Source organism: Urocampus carinirostris, chromosome 8 (assembly GCF_059441175.1).
Source record: "Urocampus carinirostris isolate Australia breed hairy pipefish chromosome 8, RoL_Ucar_1.0, whole genome shotgun sequence".
Classification (NCBI taxonomy): domain Eukaryota; kingdom Metazoa; phylum Chordata; class Actinopteri; order Syngnathiformes; family Syngnathidae; genus Urocampus; species Urocampus carinirostris.
Genome location: NC_142356.1, coordinates 3,390,944 through 3,408,548, shown reverse-complemented (window position 1 = coordinate 3,408,548; position 17,605 = coordinate 3,390,944). Strand labels below are relative to the sequence as shown.

At 43.9% G+C, this 17,605-nt stretch overlaps 1 protein-coding gene across 1 annotated transcript in view; it reads right to left on the bottom strand.

Moving 5' to 3' along the window:
- The window catches only part of pkd1a (polycystic kidney disease 1a), an 84,719-nt gene that overhangs the window by 29,868 nt on the left and 37,246 nt on the right, over window positions 1–17,605 (bottom strand). Inside the window, exons 19-28 of the mRNA XM_088341370.1 lie at window positions 13,529–16,152; window positions 12,409–12,606; window positions 12,032–12,331; window positions 10,137–10,573; window positions 7,573–7,723; window positions 6,265–6,417; window positions 5,408–5,548; window positions 3,273–3,567; window positions 1,486–1,702; window positions 1,160–1,319 (exon numbers count right to left, since the gene is read on the bottom strand). Coding sequence (XP_088197496.1) covers window positions 1,160–1,319; window positions 1,486–1,702; window positions 3,273–3,567; window positions 5,408–5,548; window positions 6,265–6,417; window positions 7,573–7,723; window positions 10,137–10,573; window positions 12,032–12,331; window positions 12,409–12,606; window positions 13,529–16,152 — 4,676 coding nt within the window. The remainder of the gene's footprint in view (window positions 1–1,159; window positions 1,320–1,485; window positions 1,703–3,272; window positions 3,568–5,407; window positions 5,549–6,264; window positions 6,418–7,572; window positions 7,724–10,136; window positions 10,574–12,031; window positions 12,332–12,408; window positions 12,607–13,528; window positions 16,153–17,605) is intronic.

The window sequence follows — 17,605 nt, the reverse complement described above, 5'->3', positions numbered from 1 at the left end:
AAGTTAGGCACCTCGGCACCCAAGTTGGTCATGCTTTTGTCCCTCCAGATGAAACGGGACACAATAAAGCGGCCGTGTCACTCGGGTCAGGGTGACACAACACACTTTTCTGTTCGACAGCAGAGCCCGACAGCTTACGCTGGTTTACCCCTGCCGCATAATACGGGTGCCCTGCCCATCCCTTAGAACATGTCTATACATCCCACTATCCTTTTACAACACCTCTCCACTCATTCCCATCACCAACAATAGCTCTAGCTTCCACTAGATTTAGACCGCTTTCCTGCAGTGCACTCATAATCCCATCCATCCACGTCAATGTCGGCCTTCCTCTTGGTCTCCTTCTATTTACCATTGCTCTGTAGATTCTCTTCAACATTCGCTTCTTATCCATCCTCTCCATGTGTCCAAACCAACCGAGTACTCTCTTATCCACGCGCTTGCTCAGTTCCACGACTACTACTACAGTTTTGTCTCTCACAATTTCATTTCTCAATCTATCCAAACTTGTCACTCCTAACATACTCCTCAAACACTTCATCTCAAAAACATTTCATTTCCTTCTCAAATCTGCGTTCAGGCTCCAAGTCTCTGCACCATACAACACAGTCAGCACAATCGCACTCTCATACAGTCCCCTTTTAACATCCATACTCGTACTCTTGTTGCTCATCACTCTCTCAGAGCACTCAAAACCTTTCTTCCTTGATTCAGTCTGTGCAATACCTCGCACTCCATTCCACCAACTGCAGCCACATCACAACCCAAGTACCTAAAGCTTTCAACTTCTTCCAGCACCTGTCCATGCAACCTTATTTCTAAAGCCATGCCCACTCCATCACGTGAACACTTCATCACCTTACTCTTCCCAACATTCACACATAACTTACGCCTCTCACATACTCTTCTTAACTCCATTCCCAATATTCTCAATGTTTCCTCAGAATCAGCCACAAGCGCTGTGTCATCTGTAAACAACAACTGACTTATCTGCCACACCGTTCCACTGTTATCCATCAAAAATTACAAACTAACAACACCCTATTTTAAAAAGGAATAACCATATAAAATAATCACAAAAAATACATGGATTGGCTTGCTGATGGTTTTTACAGGTCATTGTTATGTGATGGATGTTTTTAACTCGGGCCCCTCCTACCTCATTGAGAACAGTAATTAGAGCCAAGGACAGCTCCCGGACTCTTTGGGAGTCTCCTTGCTCCAGAAGCTGTTTAAGTCTGGTGTCCGTCAGCTCAGCCAGCCAGTGAGGCAGACTGCTATATGCAGCTGGGGCAGTTGGAAGCAAGACTTCAATCGACCTGGGAACAAACACAGTTAATGATTTGAATGTTGCCTTATAAATTAAGATCTTCATTAAAGGGAGTATAGGCACGATTAAGAAGACTGATTAGTAATAAGGTGTTAAAGGAGATGTGTTTCTGTTTTCAGGATTAAATTCAAATATATTTTTGTAAAATCAGTCACTTGTTTAGTGCCGTGACAGTCGCCCCCTGGAGATCTTCCACCGTGATGGACACGGCCACTCTGTGTCGAGCCGACCTGAAGCCCGGCGGCAGGAAGGCGGAATGCTCCGGGCTGCTGCCTTTGTAAACGCAGAACTCCTCACAGTAGTCTTCCCGGCATCGGGTCGCCAACAGGCTGTACAGCAAGGGGCTCTCCGACACGCCGCGATCACTGTAACCTGCGAGAAAGTTTGGGAGGAATCGTTCAATTTTGGGAACATTTAAAGAAAAAAAAACAAAAACAAGAGAGGTTAGTATGAGTTAAAAAAAACACACATATTAGCAGGTGTTTGAAATCTTATAGAGTGAGCCCAATCTTTTTGTCTGCCATTTAAAAACATAAATATGTTCTCCCCGTGCTTGCGTGGGTTTCCTCCGGGCACTCTGGTTTCCTCCCACATTCCAAAGACATGCATTTCAGGTGGATTGGCCGGTCCAAATTGTCCCTAGGTGTGAATGAGCGAGCGAGTTGTCTGTCCCTGTGTGCCCTGCGATTGGCTGGCAACCAGTTCAGGGTGTCCCCTGCCCAATGCCCGATGATTGTTGGGATGGACTCCAGCACCCCCGCGACCCTACTGAGGATAAGCGGTGCATCTAATGAGATGAGATAATGAGATGAGGGGGAAAACGCTTTTTTTTTTTAATAGACTTTAAAAAAAAGTCTATTAAAAATATTTCGTTATTTGTCCATCCATCCATTATCTGCACTGCTTATCCTCAGTAGGGTCGCGGGGGTGCTGGAGCCCATCCCAGCTGTCTTCGGGCAGTGGGCAGAGGACACCCTCAACTGGTTGCCAGCCAGTCGCAGGGCACATAGAGACAGACAACTCGCTTGCTCATTCACACCTAGGGACAATTTGGACCGGCCAATCCACCTTAAATGTATGTCTTTGGAATGTGGGAGGAAACCGGAGTGCCCGGAGGAAACCCAAACAAGCACCGGGAGAACATGCAAACTCCACACAGGAGGTATGATCTCATGACCTCAGAACTGTGTATTCGAGTCTTCTCTTTGCTTGTATTTTTTTCTTTTCTTTTTCTTTCTTTGCTATTTTTTAATTATTTTTAATATATTTTATTTCCAATGTATTTTATTTTTTTTCATGTCAGGTTATTTAATGATTTTCTATATGATTTTTATATTTCAAAATGCATTTCATATTTATTTTGACACTTTTTAATTCATATTTGTTTGTGTTATGAAATATTTTCTTATCTTTTATTTTTAATGTATTTTATTTTAGATTTTTAAATTACTTTTATTTTAGCTTTTTGTTCTTTTATTAATTGTTTTATCTTTTTCATTTTCTATCTTTTTTAATTTAGTATTTTTAGTCCTTTTTTAAATAATTTTATTTTCAATTTAATTTATTTATTTGTTTTTATTCTAGCATTTTTTTCAAGGTTTATTTTAATTATTTCATTGCTTATTTTCTAATGTATTTTATTTTAAACATTTCTGTTTTATTATTTTATTTTCATTTTTTAAATTGCTTATTTTATAATTTATTTCATTTTGAATATTTCTGTTTTATTGTTTTATTTTCATTTTTTAAAATTTCTTATTTTCTAATGTATTTTATTTTAAATATGTCTGTTTTATTCTTTTATTTTCATTTTTTTAAGTGGGTTTAATTTAATAATCTATTGTTTTTTTTGCCTTGCCTTCAAACTAATTTAATCCAATGGGTGTCCTTTTTTGCCCCAGTTGATGGTAACATGGGCCATGACAAAGTGTGCTGAAAATACCTGAGCAGTTAAAGTGCACCCGGTCCAACAATGTGCGAATGGTCCATCCTCCTCCATCCTCCCCCGCCCTCAGGTGACACTCGCCCCCGGAGGGTGGCATGTTGTGGTGGAGGGTGATGGAGGCGGCCCCCTCGCCGTCCAACGTTTCGTCCGTCACGTGCAGGGTGAAAATGTAAGAGTCCCCGTGACGCAGGACGCCCTGGCGCAGGACCAGGTTCATGCGATCCTTCCCCGTGGTGGTAGAGGACGAGTCCAGGATCAAAGTCTCGTTCTGCAGAGTCACCGCCGTCCATTTCTGAGGAACATCCACAAAAATGAAGGAACATGTCGTACAATTGCATTATAACCCCCCGCCAAAAAAACTGCCTAATTGGCAGAACAGCTTTTTTTCTCATTTTAAAACAACAGTGCATAATACTTCACCACGACAGGTTGTTGGAGCTTAGCATGGTGCTGAAGTGTGTGCATTAAAAGAACACACACAACAGATGCTCTGAAGATCCACTTAGAAAAGTTTACTTCCATATTTTCTTGATTTTCAGCTAGCAACAAGACATGAGAGCTGCTTTTAATCCCTGCTAGCAACAATTAAAGATTTTAAATTGAAAAGAGCCAATAAATGGAGTGAGTCAGACAGATCAGGTGTAAGTAGGTATTTTTAACGGCTAGACATGGAAGCTACTGAAAAGGCCGGTAATAGATTGCAAGAGCGAACCAGAATTTGTCAAGTGGACCTCAAATCACAGTGGCTAGAAAAGGAAACGATGAAAAAAGGCCAAAGATTGTGCGTAATGCCTTAATCACTGAACTCGGCAACATTCCCTTGCTCTAAAAAGGCGAGTGGCAGAAGAACCGACACAGAAACAGCTTACAAAAACAATAATGGCTAGTGTCAAGCCATAACCTGCAGTCAGGTGACTAAATGAGTGGCTAGAGAAGGAGACAGTGGAAAAAGTGTCAAACGCCTAAATCCCAGGACTTGGACACCTTCACAAGGAGGGCTCAGCTGTGGAAGCTAAGTGGCTTGTGGTAAGTCCTAAAAGCACCACGGGGTATGCTAACCTGCACAAAATAGTCATTCAGGCTTTTGTAGTAGTAAGATGGCAGCAAAACATGTCAGCTTCTTCAATTTGTGTATTCTTATTACATTGCTACTTACAGATTTACAAAACCTAAAATTCATGAGATAGTACATGACATGTTGCTTAATGTTTGAATCAAAGCAATTTGATCCAAATAAATGAAGTCTTTTTGCAGGCGTTATGGCAGCTGAGTGGTAAGTGCGTCACCACCAGGGTTTAATTTCAGCTACCGGACTTGTGGATGTTTGAGTGTTCTACGTTTTCCTCTAAAAGTATGTGTCATGATTACTGATCGCGCCAACAGCCACGGACCCAGATTGGCTGTTGTACTCTTTTTAAAACCCCGCCTTCCTGAAAACACTTGTCAGATCGTCTGCGAACCTATGCTACACGCTAGGCAAGCTTTTGTGACTCTCCGACTCTATCCTGCCCTGTTTTCTGTGTGATTCCCGTTGCCGACCTCTTTTCTGGACCCGTGTATATTTTTGCTCCTCCGCCCCGGCCATCGACCTGTTTTTTCTCACTTTCGACAGGGCCTTCGCTCGACAAGGAAGTGCCACTTCCGCGTTCCCAGTGATCTGCTACCTGTGACCGACGATCATCGGATAGTGGATGCAATTCCTTTCCTCCTTCTAAATAAAGCTGAGTAAAACGAACGCAATTGGGTCCCGTCTCCGTTCCTGGTCCGTGACAGTATGCATTCCAAGTTTATTGCCAAATCAACCAAATTGTCCCTTGGTGTGAATGAGCTATTGAATTGCCTGTCTTTGCGCGCCCAGTGACTGGCAGGCAACCAGTTCAGGGTGTCCCCTGCCCACTGCCCGAAGATGGCTGGGAGGGGTTCCAGCACCCTCGTGAACCCAGTGAGGATAACCGGTGCAAAATATTGATGCATTAAGTATTTATACACCGCTAGGGGTTGCTATAAATGCAGCTTTAAAGTCGACTTCATCATTTTTTTTTCTCAAGGTCTAAACAAAACCCGAATTTCAAATCTCTGGGAAAAACCTGCCCAAAAATTGATATTGAAAACTTAAACAAGGTGCTTCTTACCCCACGATGGAAGCCCTGGCAGTTGGTGCAGGTCCCTCGCAGGTAAACATAGGAGTTCTGGCTGACTTCGTAAATGGACTGCGCTCGACAGGACACGCACTCTAGATAGACCATAGGGATGTGGCCACTCTGGACAAGAACCTGCCACAGAAAGTATAAAGGAAACAGGAAATCAAAGCACCAACAATGGCTTTTAAGAAGACAGACATTTTGTTGAATAAGTGAAAGTAAGCAAACTAGGGATGCACTATGGTTAGGAGGCTAACAGTTATTTTTTCTTTAAAATATCATGCATCCTAAAATTAAACCTTAAATTTCGTTTTTTCTTGCAAAAACACAACCTCATACGAACGTAAAATGGTACTCATGTCTATGTTTCTTGCACATGTTGACTGCACTATGTTTACTGCTTACCTTGCACAATGTTTGACTATTTTTTTGCACTATGATGACCATTTTTTGCACCAAATGCATATGTTGACTATTTTTTTGCACTATGACGACTATTTTTGCACCAAATGTATAATTGCACAAACCCTTATGATACCAAACTGTATTTCGATACCAAACTGTATGTAACATCCTCCATGCCGACATTTCTTGTGTAAATATCGTGTAAATTATAACTATAACCTTATCCTCCTTGTTTTATAACCTTATCTTCTCTGTTCCTTTATCTTCTTGGCTTTATTACCTCACTGTGAATGTGTGAAACTGGAGTGTCATGCCCAATTTCGTTGTCACAATATGTTAAGCCATTTTGTAACAATGACAATAAAGGTATTTTCTATTCCTTTCTATTCTATTAAATATTCTAACCAAATGTAGCCAAGCGCTGTCGTTATCTGAACACTCACAGTTTGCGTTGTGGACTCCGCACTCATTCCGTCTTTGCCGACGGACAGTTTGAAGGTGTATTCTACATTCGCCTCCAACTCGGAGCCCGATATTCCCAGGACGGGGCCGCTGGAGCCCAAACCAAAGTTGAGGGTGGAGCAGTGTTCTGGACCCTGCAGACGCGACGTCAGAAAGGGGTTAAAGCGGATAGAAGGAATCGAGACCGTGAAGAAGAATTTCCATTACTATTATACTTTATTTATCATGCAAGACGGTCAATCGTGGACAATTCGTTACATCCACTACGCAGCATCATCTCCAAACAGAAGAGCAGCTTCAGCGACAGACTGCTGTCACAGTCTTGTTCCACGGACAGACTAAGGAGATCATTTCTTCCTCATGCCATGAGGCTCTTTTACTCCACCCGGGGGAGTAAAAGCCCACATTAAATTCCACCCCCACATTTGCATATTACCCTATTTTTATGACAGTTTGTATTTCCCGTAGCACTATTTAAATACTCTATATCAACACGTTATATTGGGTATTTTTGTATTCTATATCATTTTATTATTTTATTTTTCAACACATATCTATCTATCTATCTATCTAAGATATATGTTTGATTTTGGATGTAAATTCATTGCCTTGTTGTTTTCAACTAAGTATTAATACATACCTTTAACTTCCAATAACTAATGATATGGGTAATAAAATAACTTCATTTTTTTATTACATACTTTACAAAAAAAAATACATTATGACTGCAGAAAATGGCAACACGTTTTTATTTCATTTTAAAATGAGCAGAAAATATCTGCCCTCTGCTATATCAGAAAATGTTAGATGAGTACTATAACGTAACAAAAGGAATTTGTTTACTTGTGCTCATTATTGAAGTGTTCTTCATAAGGGATTTTTTTGATTTGCTAAGGTCTGTGGGACTTGTAGTAGAGGCAAATGATACACACAAACTCCAGTTTAGTCGCTAAAAAGCCTCATGTATATTTATTGATTTCTCCTGGGCATTTCTGTTTTATTTTATGCCCCCATTAACAAAAATCCCGCAGTTGTATCCACCCATATCTAGTGAATATCACAGTTGTATCCATCCACATATAGTGTAAGTCTATGCTTCTGGCAAGCCATGTACAAGCAAAGATTGTAAACTGACAGATGCAGCAATGAAGAAACTTTGTCGATTTTATGTGAGGAGGAAAAAGTTTTGGGGCATTAATTAATGCAATAGTTGTGCAATAAGATGATGGATTCAAATATTGAGCAATGAGCCTTATGTGTAGGCTATTTTTTGACAATCTTTATCTCACCTTTGATGTGTTTTGGCATTCCCAATGGTAGTGGAGGAGTGACTGGTTCTCAGGGTCCATGTTGGGATCATAAGACTGCTCTGCGCTCAGCTGGAGGTCTTGAGTCCTGGACCACACCCTGTAGGTGCCCCCCTCGATGATGGGCATTAGCCTGAGACATAAAAGCAAAAGAGGGCAGGGCGTTCATCTGAAAGCCAACTGAATGCTTGCAAACTCCTGAGCCTAGATTGTGATTTTGCGATCCGGTAATCTGTTTTATCAATTTATTTAGTCGGTGACTGTGAAATGTTACATAGAAGGTTGTGTCATCTCCAACTTGTAAGCATTTTTCATTTAATTAGCATTGGAAGTTATCATGGCAATTAAAATAAATACATGAATACAGTGGAACCTCGGTTTTCGAACGCCTCTCAGTTCGAACAAATCGGTTCTCAAGCAAAAATTTCGAGAAATTCTTGCTTCACTTTTTGTTCAAAAAATCGGAGTTCGAACGCCGGTACGCTAGGGGCGATGCTGAGCGGCGTACGGGTGTAGATTGCCCCCACCCCTCGTGAAGAACTGTTGTCATGTGAGCGCGCACTCCTTTTTGCTTTCGTTTTTAATATCGGTGAACGGAGTGTTTTAACCACTAATTATGCCTCGGAAGAAGGTCGGTGCAAGCAGCAAAGTTGCTGCAGGTGAAAAAAGAAGAGTAGTGCATTTAAGAAAGAAATAATAGCAAAATATGAAGAAGATGTGCGAGTTTCCCTTCTTTCAGGAATACAGCATGGCTTCTGCAGACCACCACAAAGGTAAGAAATCCTATTCATAAATCTTTTCTTTATCCTTTAACCGCTCACCACTTGTTGTGGAGACCCCGGTGCTAAATGACGTGTAAACGACCTGATTTTTTTATTTTTACACGTTCATGTTAGCGTAATCTTTCGTACGGAAGATTACGCTAACGCGAACGTACGATTAGCTGGGTTAGCTTCATGTTTACTTTCATGGTAAACGTTCAGGGTGTTGTAACGGATTAAAACAATTTTTACATTACTTTTAATGGGAAAAATGATTTTCGGTGATCGACCAAATCGGTTTTCGAACAGGGCTCTGGAACGGATTATGGTCGAGAACCGAGGTTCCACTGTACAACTTCCCAGAGGGGAAAATATAGAAAGATGGTCCTCAAATGAGGTCATATCTGGGCGTGGAGATGCAGCATTCCGTATTTGTGATTGTCTGCCAACTAGTTGTTGCATAACACACAAATTCCTGGATGAGTTTTATAGCTAGCGATTTTGGCCTCTCGCATTTTAGAATTTCTGACACAGCTTTAAGACTGTCCAGTGAACGTCTTTATTTTGTCTTGAGGACGTTGCCGGCTTGCAATACCGTAGCAGTGCCATTAACATTATGAAACACAATTCCCACACCGGGCACCACCTCTTTGACCTGTTGCCCCTTGGGGTAGGTGCTACAGGTCCCTCAAAACTAGAACAGGCTCAGAAACACAGCTTCTTCCCTCAGGGCCATCCCCACCTAAGCGAGTGCACAAAACTATGAAAACATATCTTGTGATTTATTTTGTGTATTTTATTTTTTGTGAAAATTTATATTTTTTGACTTATTTGGTTTTTGTTCTTGTTGTTACTAAATGTTATTGCACTTCTTTTTATAGCACTATTTTTGTCACGGTTGCCATGGCGCCCAATTGGCCCCACCCGTGTGGCACCAGCTGCAGTTTGTTGACAGATTGGCTCCCTGTCAGTATTTAAAGTCGGTCATGTCAGTCCCCTTTTGTCGGTCCGTCTGCGAATCTGTTTTTACACGGCAAGCCCCTTTTCGCCCGTTTTTTGCTCCTGTTTGTCTCCCGTTACGATCTGTTTTGATCTAGACCACGTCTGCTCTCCCGTTCCGAATTACGACCTGTTTTGATCTCGACCACGTCTGTTCTCCCGTCCTGAATAACGATCTGTTTTTGTTCTCGACCACGTCTACTCTCCTCTCCTGGCTTTTGACTTGTTTCCGATCCCGATCACGTTTTTGCTCTTCTATCCCGGGTACTGACCCGTTTTTTCCGTTCCCGAAGCCGCCATTGCTCGCCACGAAAGTCCCACTTCCACGTTCAGAGCGACCTGCTCCCCGCGACCAGCGATCACCGGATCGTGTGTACACCCCTTTCCTTTCTTCCCAATGAAACTCTGAGAAACGTGACGCGAGTGGGTCCTGTCTCCGTTCGGGTCCTGACAGTTGTTGTGATGCACTATTCTTTTTGATTGCATTATTAGTATAACTTCGGCCAATTTCTAAAGCACTAAGTTGTGATTCTTTTGCCTATTAATTGTAAAAGTGTGAGATCTTTTTTTTCTCTTTAAATACTTTCTTAAATGTTTACACTGGAGTGCCATGTATAATCTTGTTGCACACGATGCTTCATAACACTCATATCAATGACAATAAAGACAATTAGAATTCAAAACCTCACCTGGACCCTATCTCTGCAACCCCCAAGCAAATTAAGTTTGAGACCCTTGATCGAACCCAAGGTTTGAGAATTGACGAAATAAAAAGTTTGGACTGACCTGGCAGCCATGACGCTGAGCGGCAGACAGGCCGCTTTCCTCAGCGGCACACCTTCATAGGACAAGGAAAACACCAAGGTATAGTTCCCAGTCGCCAGCACCATCTTAGGCAAGGCCAGTTGTAGGCGTCGCACGTCCACCTCCGCCGAGAGGAGGACTTCCGAGTTAGGGGCCGGGTGCAGGGTGGAGATCCCCGAGGGAAGAAGACGGCGGCTGTTGTCACAGGAAGGCGCGGTGAAGACTTGCCACAAGTACTGCACGTCGTAGAGCACGCAGCCTTTCAGGTCCACGGTGGCCTCCACGAAGGTGGGCTGAGATCTCCAGATGGCCAGACGGGGAGCTTGAATCACTTGCACCTCAGGTTCTTCGCAATCCAGGACGCTGATGTGGACGTCCACCCGAGCCAACACCCAGCTCACCAGATTGCTACAGTTTACCTGGTGGAATTAAAAAAAACCTGATACTTAGTGTAGGGGAACTGACAGTAACCCTGAAGACAGGACTTTAACGATATTTGAAAGAAACTGCCTGGACACCAAGGCAAAAAATAAATAAAATAGTACAAAAAAAACAAACAAAAACAACAACAACAACACACAATCGGAAAGTGGGTTTTAACGTTGTTGCAATATGCAAGTTTCAAAAAACCAAATTGATTTGATGTATATTATTGTACCATGATGCCTCACACACCGGTATTTCAGATTACCTAGTGATTCATTTCTGTGTAAAACACGTAGATGAGTTGTTGGTAACCAACAGAATCCGGACCAAATTCTTAAGAAAAGTAAATGTTGGATTGCACACTCCAAAGTTCAGGCAAGGAGTAAGGTAATAAGTACAATTTGGTACAAGACACTCCCCACATTCTAAAACACAGGTGTCAAACAAGTGGCCCGCGGGCCGGATCAGGCCCGCCAAGGCTTTGAAAATGAGACATTACAAAATGAAGCACAATAGAAAAATGAGTTGAAGTTTTAAATATGGCCACTTGATGTCGCCAAAGCCAGGTGCCACTTACAAAACAACTCTAGCGGCCTCTCCCTTTCTTCCTCTCATTTTTTGTCTTTCTCACGCTCTCTTATTTTCTTCTCACTTTTCACTTTCTCTTTCAATCTCTCTTTCTTGCTTTCACTCTTTCTTTCACATTCTTTCTTTCTCACCCTCTCTTTTTATTTCTCTCTTTTGCGCTGTTTTTCTCCTTACTTTCACTTTGTCTTTTTTTTCTCTCACCCTCTCTCTTTAGCCATGTATTTTTTTCACTTTCTCTCTTCCGCAGTCTTTCTTTCTCCCCCTCTCTCTCTCTCTCTCTCTCTCAGTATCTCACACTCGCTCATTTTCCCTGTCTCTCTCTCCTTCTCTTCTCTCATTCTTTTGCTTTCTCTCTCCCTTTGTCTTGCTTTCTCCTTTTCTATATTGTGCTCTCTTTATTTCTCTCTCCCTTTCATTTGTTTCTCTTCACTTCTCTCTTTTTTTCCTTTCTCCCTTTTTCACCCTCTTACTTTCGCTATACTGTAATCCACTAGTCCGGCCCCTGAGAGATTCTTTTTCTAGCATGTGGCCCCGAGCTAAAATGAGTTTGACACCCCTGTTCTAAAAAGAGGCAGCCATGTTTTTTATTTTGTCTGGGACCCTGGTTGAACTACAAAATAGGCAAGGGCTGTAAAATGATCACGGGGTCCTATGTGTTTCGTGGCTTTCAGCGACCCACTAGAAAGTGATCTCTATCCCTTTGCTCTCACCTGCTTCAACAGAGCTTACCTGCTTTCTCTACGTTTGCGATACACTCGACATGGTGCCCCCTTTTGGAAACTACAGTAATTACATTTAGCTATGCCCAACCTTTTCTTAGAAAAGAGATAACACACTCGGAGATAATCATCCATGAAACCTACTTGGACTTTGTAGTTTCCCGGGTACTTGAACTCATGGCCCACAGTGGTGGTGTTGGTGAGAAACAGAGTGGATCCATCATCAAAGTCCCACAAGCACTCTAGAGGATTGGATCTTGGCATGACAGATGCCACAAGGGTGACGCTTTTGTTGACAAAAGTGTCCTGAGGCGTTGCGTGGAGCACAGCGTCCGCCAGAAGGTTCTGTACCAGTATGTGCTTGCTAATGTTCTGCGCGTGCAACGCGTTGAAGGCCTTCAGGTAGATAGTCAAGAAGCCGGCTTCTTCCGGAACGTAGGCCACCTGGTGGTTGGGAGGTCAGAGGGAGGAAAAATCAGCGCACTTCCTGGTGGGAGGATCACACATTGAGTTGACCTTACCTCTTTGCCGATATGTGACGTCTTGTGGAGGTGGTGAAGGTCGAAAGTCCAGAGAAAACTGACAGGTTTACCGGTGGTGACGTTGGCGGAGAATAACCTCTTGACGCCGACTGGGATGGCAGCGCAGCTCCCTTGAATAGACAGTCCGCGGACTGGTTCCATCACTTCCACTTGGAGGTGGCGCCTCTTGAAGCTTATCTGGTATTTAAATTGTTTGTTAGTTCTTAAGAACACCAAGAAGCTTGTGTCACATTTTCACTGCGGTTTCTGGGTCGTCTGCGTCCATATTAACAAGAAAAATGCATGCAATATTGCACAAAATAATACTTCAGGAATGGGAATTAATATCCAACAGACACTTGGGATACGGCGTCCCCACGTTACTGTGTAAAACAAGATTTTTTACAGCCCCTCTACAGATATTATCCACCCATATGACATCGACAACAAATTACGTTGCATGCACAAAAACATGATAACCATGAAAACAAAGACAAACGAAATTCACACAAAACACTACCCTCGCTAGGATGCATAGCCATAACCAATCAACAATCTGGACTATTATTAAAAATAAGGAGGCGATTAAAGAAGGGAAATCTTCTAAGGGCACTACAATCTTAGCAAATGGAAGGTTTAAAATCTTTTCTATTTTTATGGTACCTTTGCCTTCACCTTCACCTTTCTGCATCCACCTGCTACTCCACTCGACCAGCTCAAGTCACATCACACCACATATAAATAAAATTGCACATGTATATTCCACATAAGTAGTACTTACTTTGTACTATTTAGTTATTTTATTGTTCTTATAAATGACGATTTAACCTTGCGATCCCTACTCAGAACAGATTACTGCCGCTTTCCGGGGTCTACTGTATATTTGTCAAAACAGAGGTCAAGTAAATTTGTTCCATAATTTTCAAACGAATGGGAAGCAGAATATAAGCTTACTATTGTGTCATTAACATTAAAAATGAAATAATAATGGCAATAATAATGTGACAACTTACTCTTAGACCCATTTGAACATTTAAAAAAGTTGGTACAGTCTTGTGTCAGAAAACGGTGATTACATTTTAGCTATGGTGGCTAAAATGTATAAGTGAAATGTCCTCACCTGATTGTGAGCAGTGAGGTTGACCATGTAAGTGTCCACTCTGGTGAACACGTGCACATAGGTCTGGTTGATTCGGGGGCTCACGGTAGCATCGCCGCTGATGCTGAGAATCAGCTCCACGTCCGAGCCGGCTGCCATGGAAACGGTGAATTCCACCCTCTCGCCCACCACTGCCAACTTTTTACTCGCCAGCAACTCTAATCCCTGAATCTTATCCTGAATGAAGAACTCTTTGGACAGTGTTTGCTCACTGACATCGTTGGCGGCCTCGAGAGTAACGAGGGCTGCCTTTGGTTGCTGAAACACCACCGACGTGTTCTGTCCCAGTTGTGTTGTTCCGTCAATGTTCCACATCCATTTCACGTTGGTTCCTTTAGCTACAACCCCGCGGAGGAGAATGGGGACACCTGTTGCTACGAAATTGTGCTCGGTCACTTCGGTGGCGGTGAAGCCGAGTCCAGAGACGACTTCCTGGACGCTGACGCTTTGGGACACCGACTCAGAACTCACTCGGTTGAAGACCTGCACGATCACCAGATACAGGCCGGGACTGAGAAAGGCATGAGTCCCCCATGCTTCTTTCCACGGCAGCGGGTTTCCATTGACAGACCAATCATATTGCAGGTCTGAGCCCTCCAAAGTGGACACTGACAGATTACACTGCGTGTTGATGGCAACGGGGTTGCTGCTTATCTGCAGGGACACTCCTGCAGCCGGGTCTAAAAAGTGGATGGTTCTGTTGACGGACAACTGACCTAGAAGGTTAGCCGCTCGAAGAAAGAAGACCACCGGCCCCGGTGATGAGAAATTTACTTCCACTGTCTTCCCACTGATGTTGAACCTGGAGCTGATGAGATCCACCTCACTGATGATGTCCCACGTAAAAGTCATGTTGGTTCCTTCTTTCAGGACAGCATGAAGGTGGAGAAAGCGCTTTGTGGAAAAGCAACAAGCATCCACAGCAGTGTCTCCAACTAACCCCATCTCCTCCTCGTGAGAAATACTGAGCCCTTCCAATTCACGTTGAACAAACAGGAAGATGCTGGCCTGAGTCACGCCCACAAGGTTTTCCGCCGTTACGATGATGTTGAAGGTGCCGACCGAGCGAAAGGTGTAGAACATGGTGTGGGTCCCTGGGATGGAGGTGCATCGGTCGCACAAGATCCAGGAGAAGCGCACATCGTCCCCCTCATCCATGTGCGCCTCAAAGTGGACCGAGGCGTTAAGGGGAACGTTAATCAGGCTGGAGTTGACGCTCAAGCCGCGGATGGCTGCCAGGACGGACACGGGGAGAACACTGAGGTTCCTGCTGACGTCGTTGGATGCTGTCAGGGTGATGTTGTAGTTTCCTGACAGGTAAAAAGTGTAGGGGACACCGTTCCCCTCTAAGAAGTTGCCGTCTCCAAAGTCCCAGGTGTAAGTAACGTCGGGAGATGAGGTTACTGTCGTGAAAAAATAGGGGTTCCCCAGGGTAAGATAGTTGGAATTGGTGCCATTGTGCAGAATAACAACGGGCCCTATAGCCATCTGCACCTTCACCATAACACTTGCGTTAATTGTGGAGATGTTATTGAAGACGGTTACAGTCACAGTGTAGTGACCAGCATTCTTGTACATGATCACGACCTGGAAGGTCGTGTCCCGGATTAACAAAGCTCCTTCATCCGTACCAAAGTTCCAGCGATAGCGATAGCGGTAGTCGGGCTGGGCCCGGACCTGAAGCCCGATGGTTTCTCCGACAGCGTAATGCGTTTTACTCTTCTCCAGAGTCAGGTTGACGCTGGTTAAGGCCGGCTCTACACACACCCATTTGGAGAACCTGGCCTCGTTGATGTTGCTGGACAGACGAAGAAAGAGACGATAGCGGCCGCCCATCTCGTAGCGGTGCGAGACTTTGGGATTCCCCAGGTGGGTCTCGTTCGGACTCCCGTCTCCGAAGCTCCATTCGTAAACGACGGCAGATGCGTTTCCAGACACCCAAGCGTCGAAGACAACAGGTGTCTGTTCCTCCACGCATCCGGAAGGCTCCACACTGACCACTTGGAAGACGTAAACCTGCACGGAGAGGAGCGTCCAGCCGGAGCTCACCGCGTTAGAAGCCGTAACATTGACCACGTAGTCGCCAGGTTGTGCGTAGCTGTGCGATATACGTGGCTCCGACGTGACGTAACGGCTGCCGTCGCCCATCCAGAAGGTCCATGTGATGTTATTTCCCGCCGCCAGCCGCGCGGTCACCACGGTGGGGCTGTGAAGCTCCGTAGGGGACGAGCTTTGGGCGCTCAGATCCTCGATTTCCTCAAACACAAACATCTCGGCACAAGCGTCGGCGTAGCTGATGCTGTTGTTGACCGAAACGCAGGCCCGAAATGGGCCGCTCCGGGGATATGTGTGCGCCACGCGCCGGCCTTGAGTCGGAGCGGAATCGTCTCCGAAGTTCCAGACGTAGTGGATGCCGTACGGCGAGGGCAGAGGATGAGCTTCGAAATCGGCCGATTTGCCAGCCAGGAGGAGCGGCGGCTCGGTTTGTATTTCCACGCGGGTCAGAAGGCTGTATACGCTCATGTTAAGACTCTGGCTCTTATTCTCGTAACGATTGGACACCGACACCACTGCCGTGTAGATTCCTGGAGAGACACAGTCAAAGGATGAAAGATAAAAAAATGTCATGAGGATTACACTGCGGAACTCATTTGTTGCATTAGAAAATATATTAGATTAATTTGAAAATATATGATATATATTTTCTAATATATTATTGTCATGATTACCAATGCAATTCACCTGCGCCTGCTCATTTGGCACCAACCGCCGCGGGTTCTGATTGGCTCTCTGTCACAATTTGAACCCTGTCCTGTCAATCACCTGTTGTCAGTCCGTCTGCAAACCTCTGTGTTTACAAGGCTAGCCTTTTTCGACCCTGATTCCCACCTATCCTATTTTTTTGCTCCTGTTTGTCTCCAGCTACGACCTGTTTTGATTCCGACCACGTCTGCTCTCCCGTCCCGGCTTGCGACTCGTTCCCGATCCCGACCGCGCTTTTGCTCTCCTGTCCCAGCTATCAACCTGTTTTTCCGTCCCTGACGCCGCCATAGCCCGCTACGGAAGATCCACTTCCGTATTCGGATCACAATCCGATTGCGAGAGCGACTTGCTTCCCGTGTCTAGCGAGCACCGGATCGCGGACGCTGCCCTTCCTCTTTCCTTCAATAAAACTTGTGAGAAACGTGACGCAATTGGGACCTGTTTTCGTTCTGGTCCTGACAATTATATATATTTTGTAAAGCCAATTAAGTGTACTGATTTCAAATCAGGTATATAATTTTGCCTGGAAGCCACAGACTTTTGTTTTCAGGATCCGGGACACCATTTCTACCTTAGAGAGCGGCAAACTGGGGGTAGTGCCTGCAGAGCACCCACCTACGCCTAATTTGTCTCCAGCTCTTTAAATCAACTCTGGTCAACTACAGAGCTGGTCATGTTGTTGTCTTTGTAATGTCAGGTTTGTTTGTTTTCTTTTTACCTGGGATTTTTTTATAAAACAACCATCCTTTTCAAGCAAGCCTCCTTTTTTTTATTTTTCTCCATGCATTGGGCCCAACCCTAAATCATAGCAAGACTTAGATATTAGATATTTGGATTTATTTTTAAACTGTTTATCATCAAAAGAACTTAAACTGTCTATAATACTGTATAACATAAATGGTAAACATTTCATGCAAGCCAAACCTACCACCACAGCTCCTCAAATTCCATTTGTATTCTCTTACTCTTGTTTGGTTTGTTATATTTTTTTCTTTTATTTCTTCGGACTGCCAAGTTGACGGACGTCAGGGAATATCAAACTGCTACATCGGTATTTCAAATCTAGTCCCCTGACAACTATATGAATCTTCTGGAGGTGGAAAAAATGTGGGCAGAAATGATCTGTGAAGATATATACTGAATAGCACAAGCGGGGCTGTGATGCTAAGAGAAACAATCTCATATCTGATGAAGAAAACGTCAAAGGAAATTGCAATATTCCGATTCTTTGGTTCACTTGAAACTTAAAACTAAATGAAATTCATTTCCGCACAC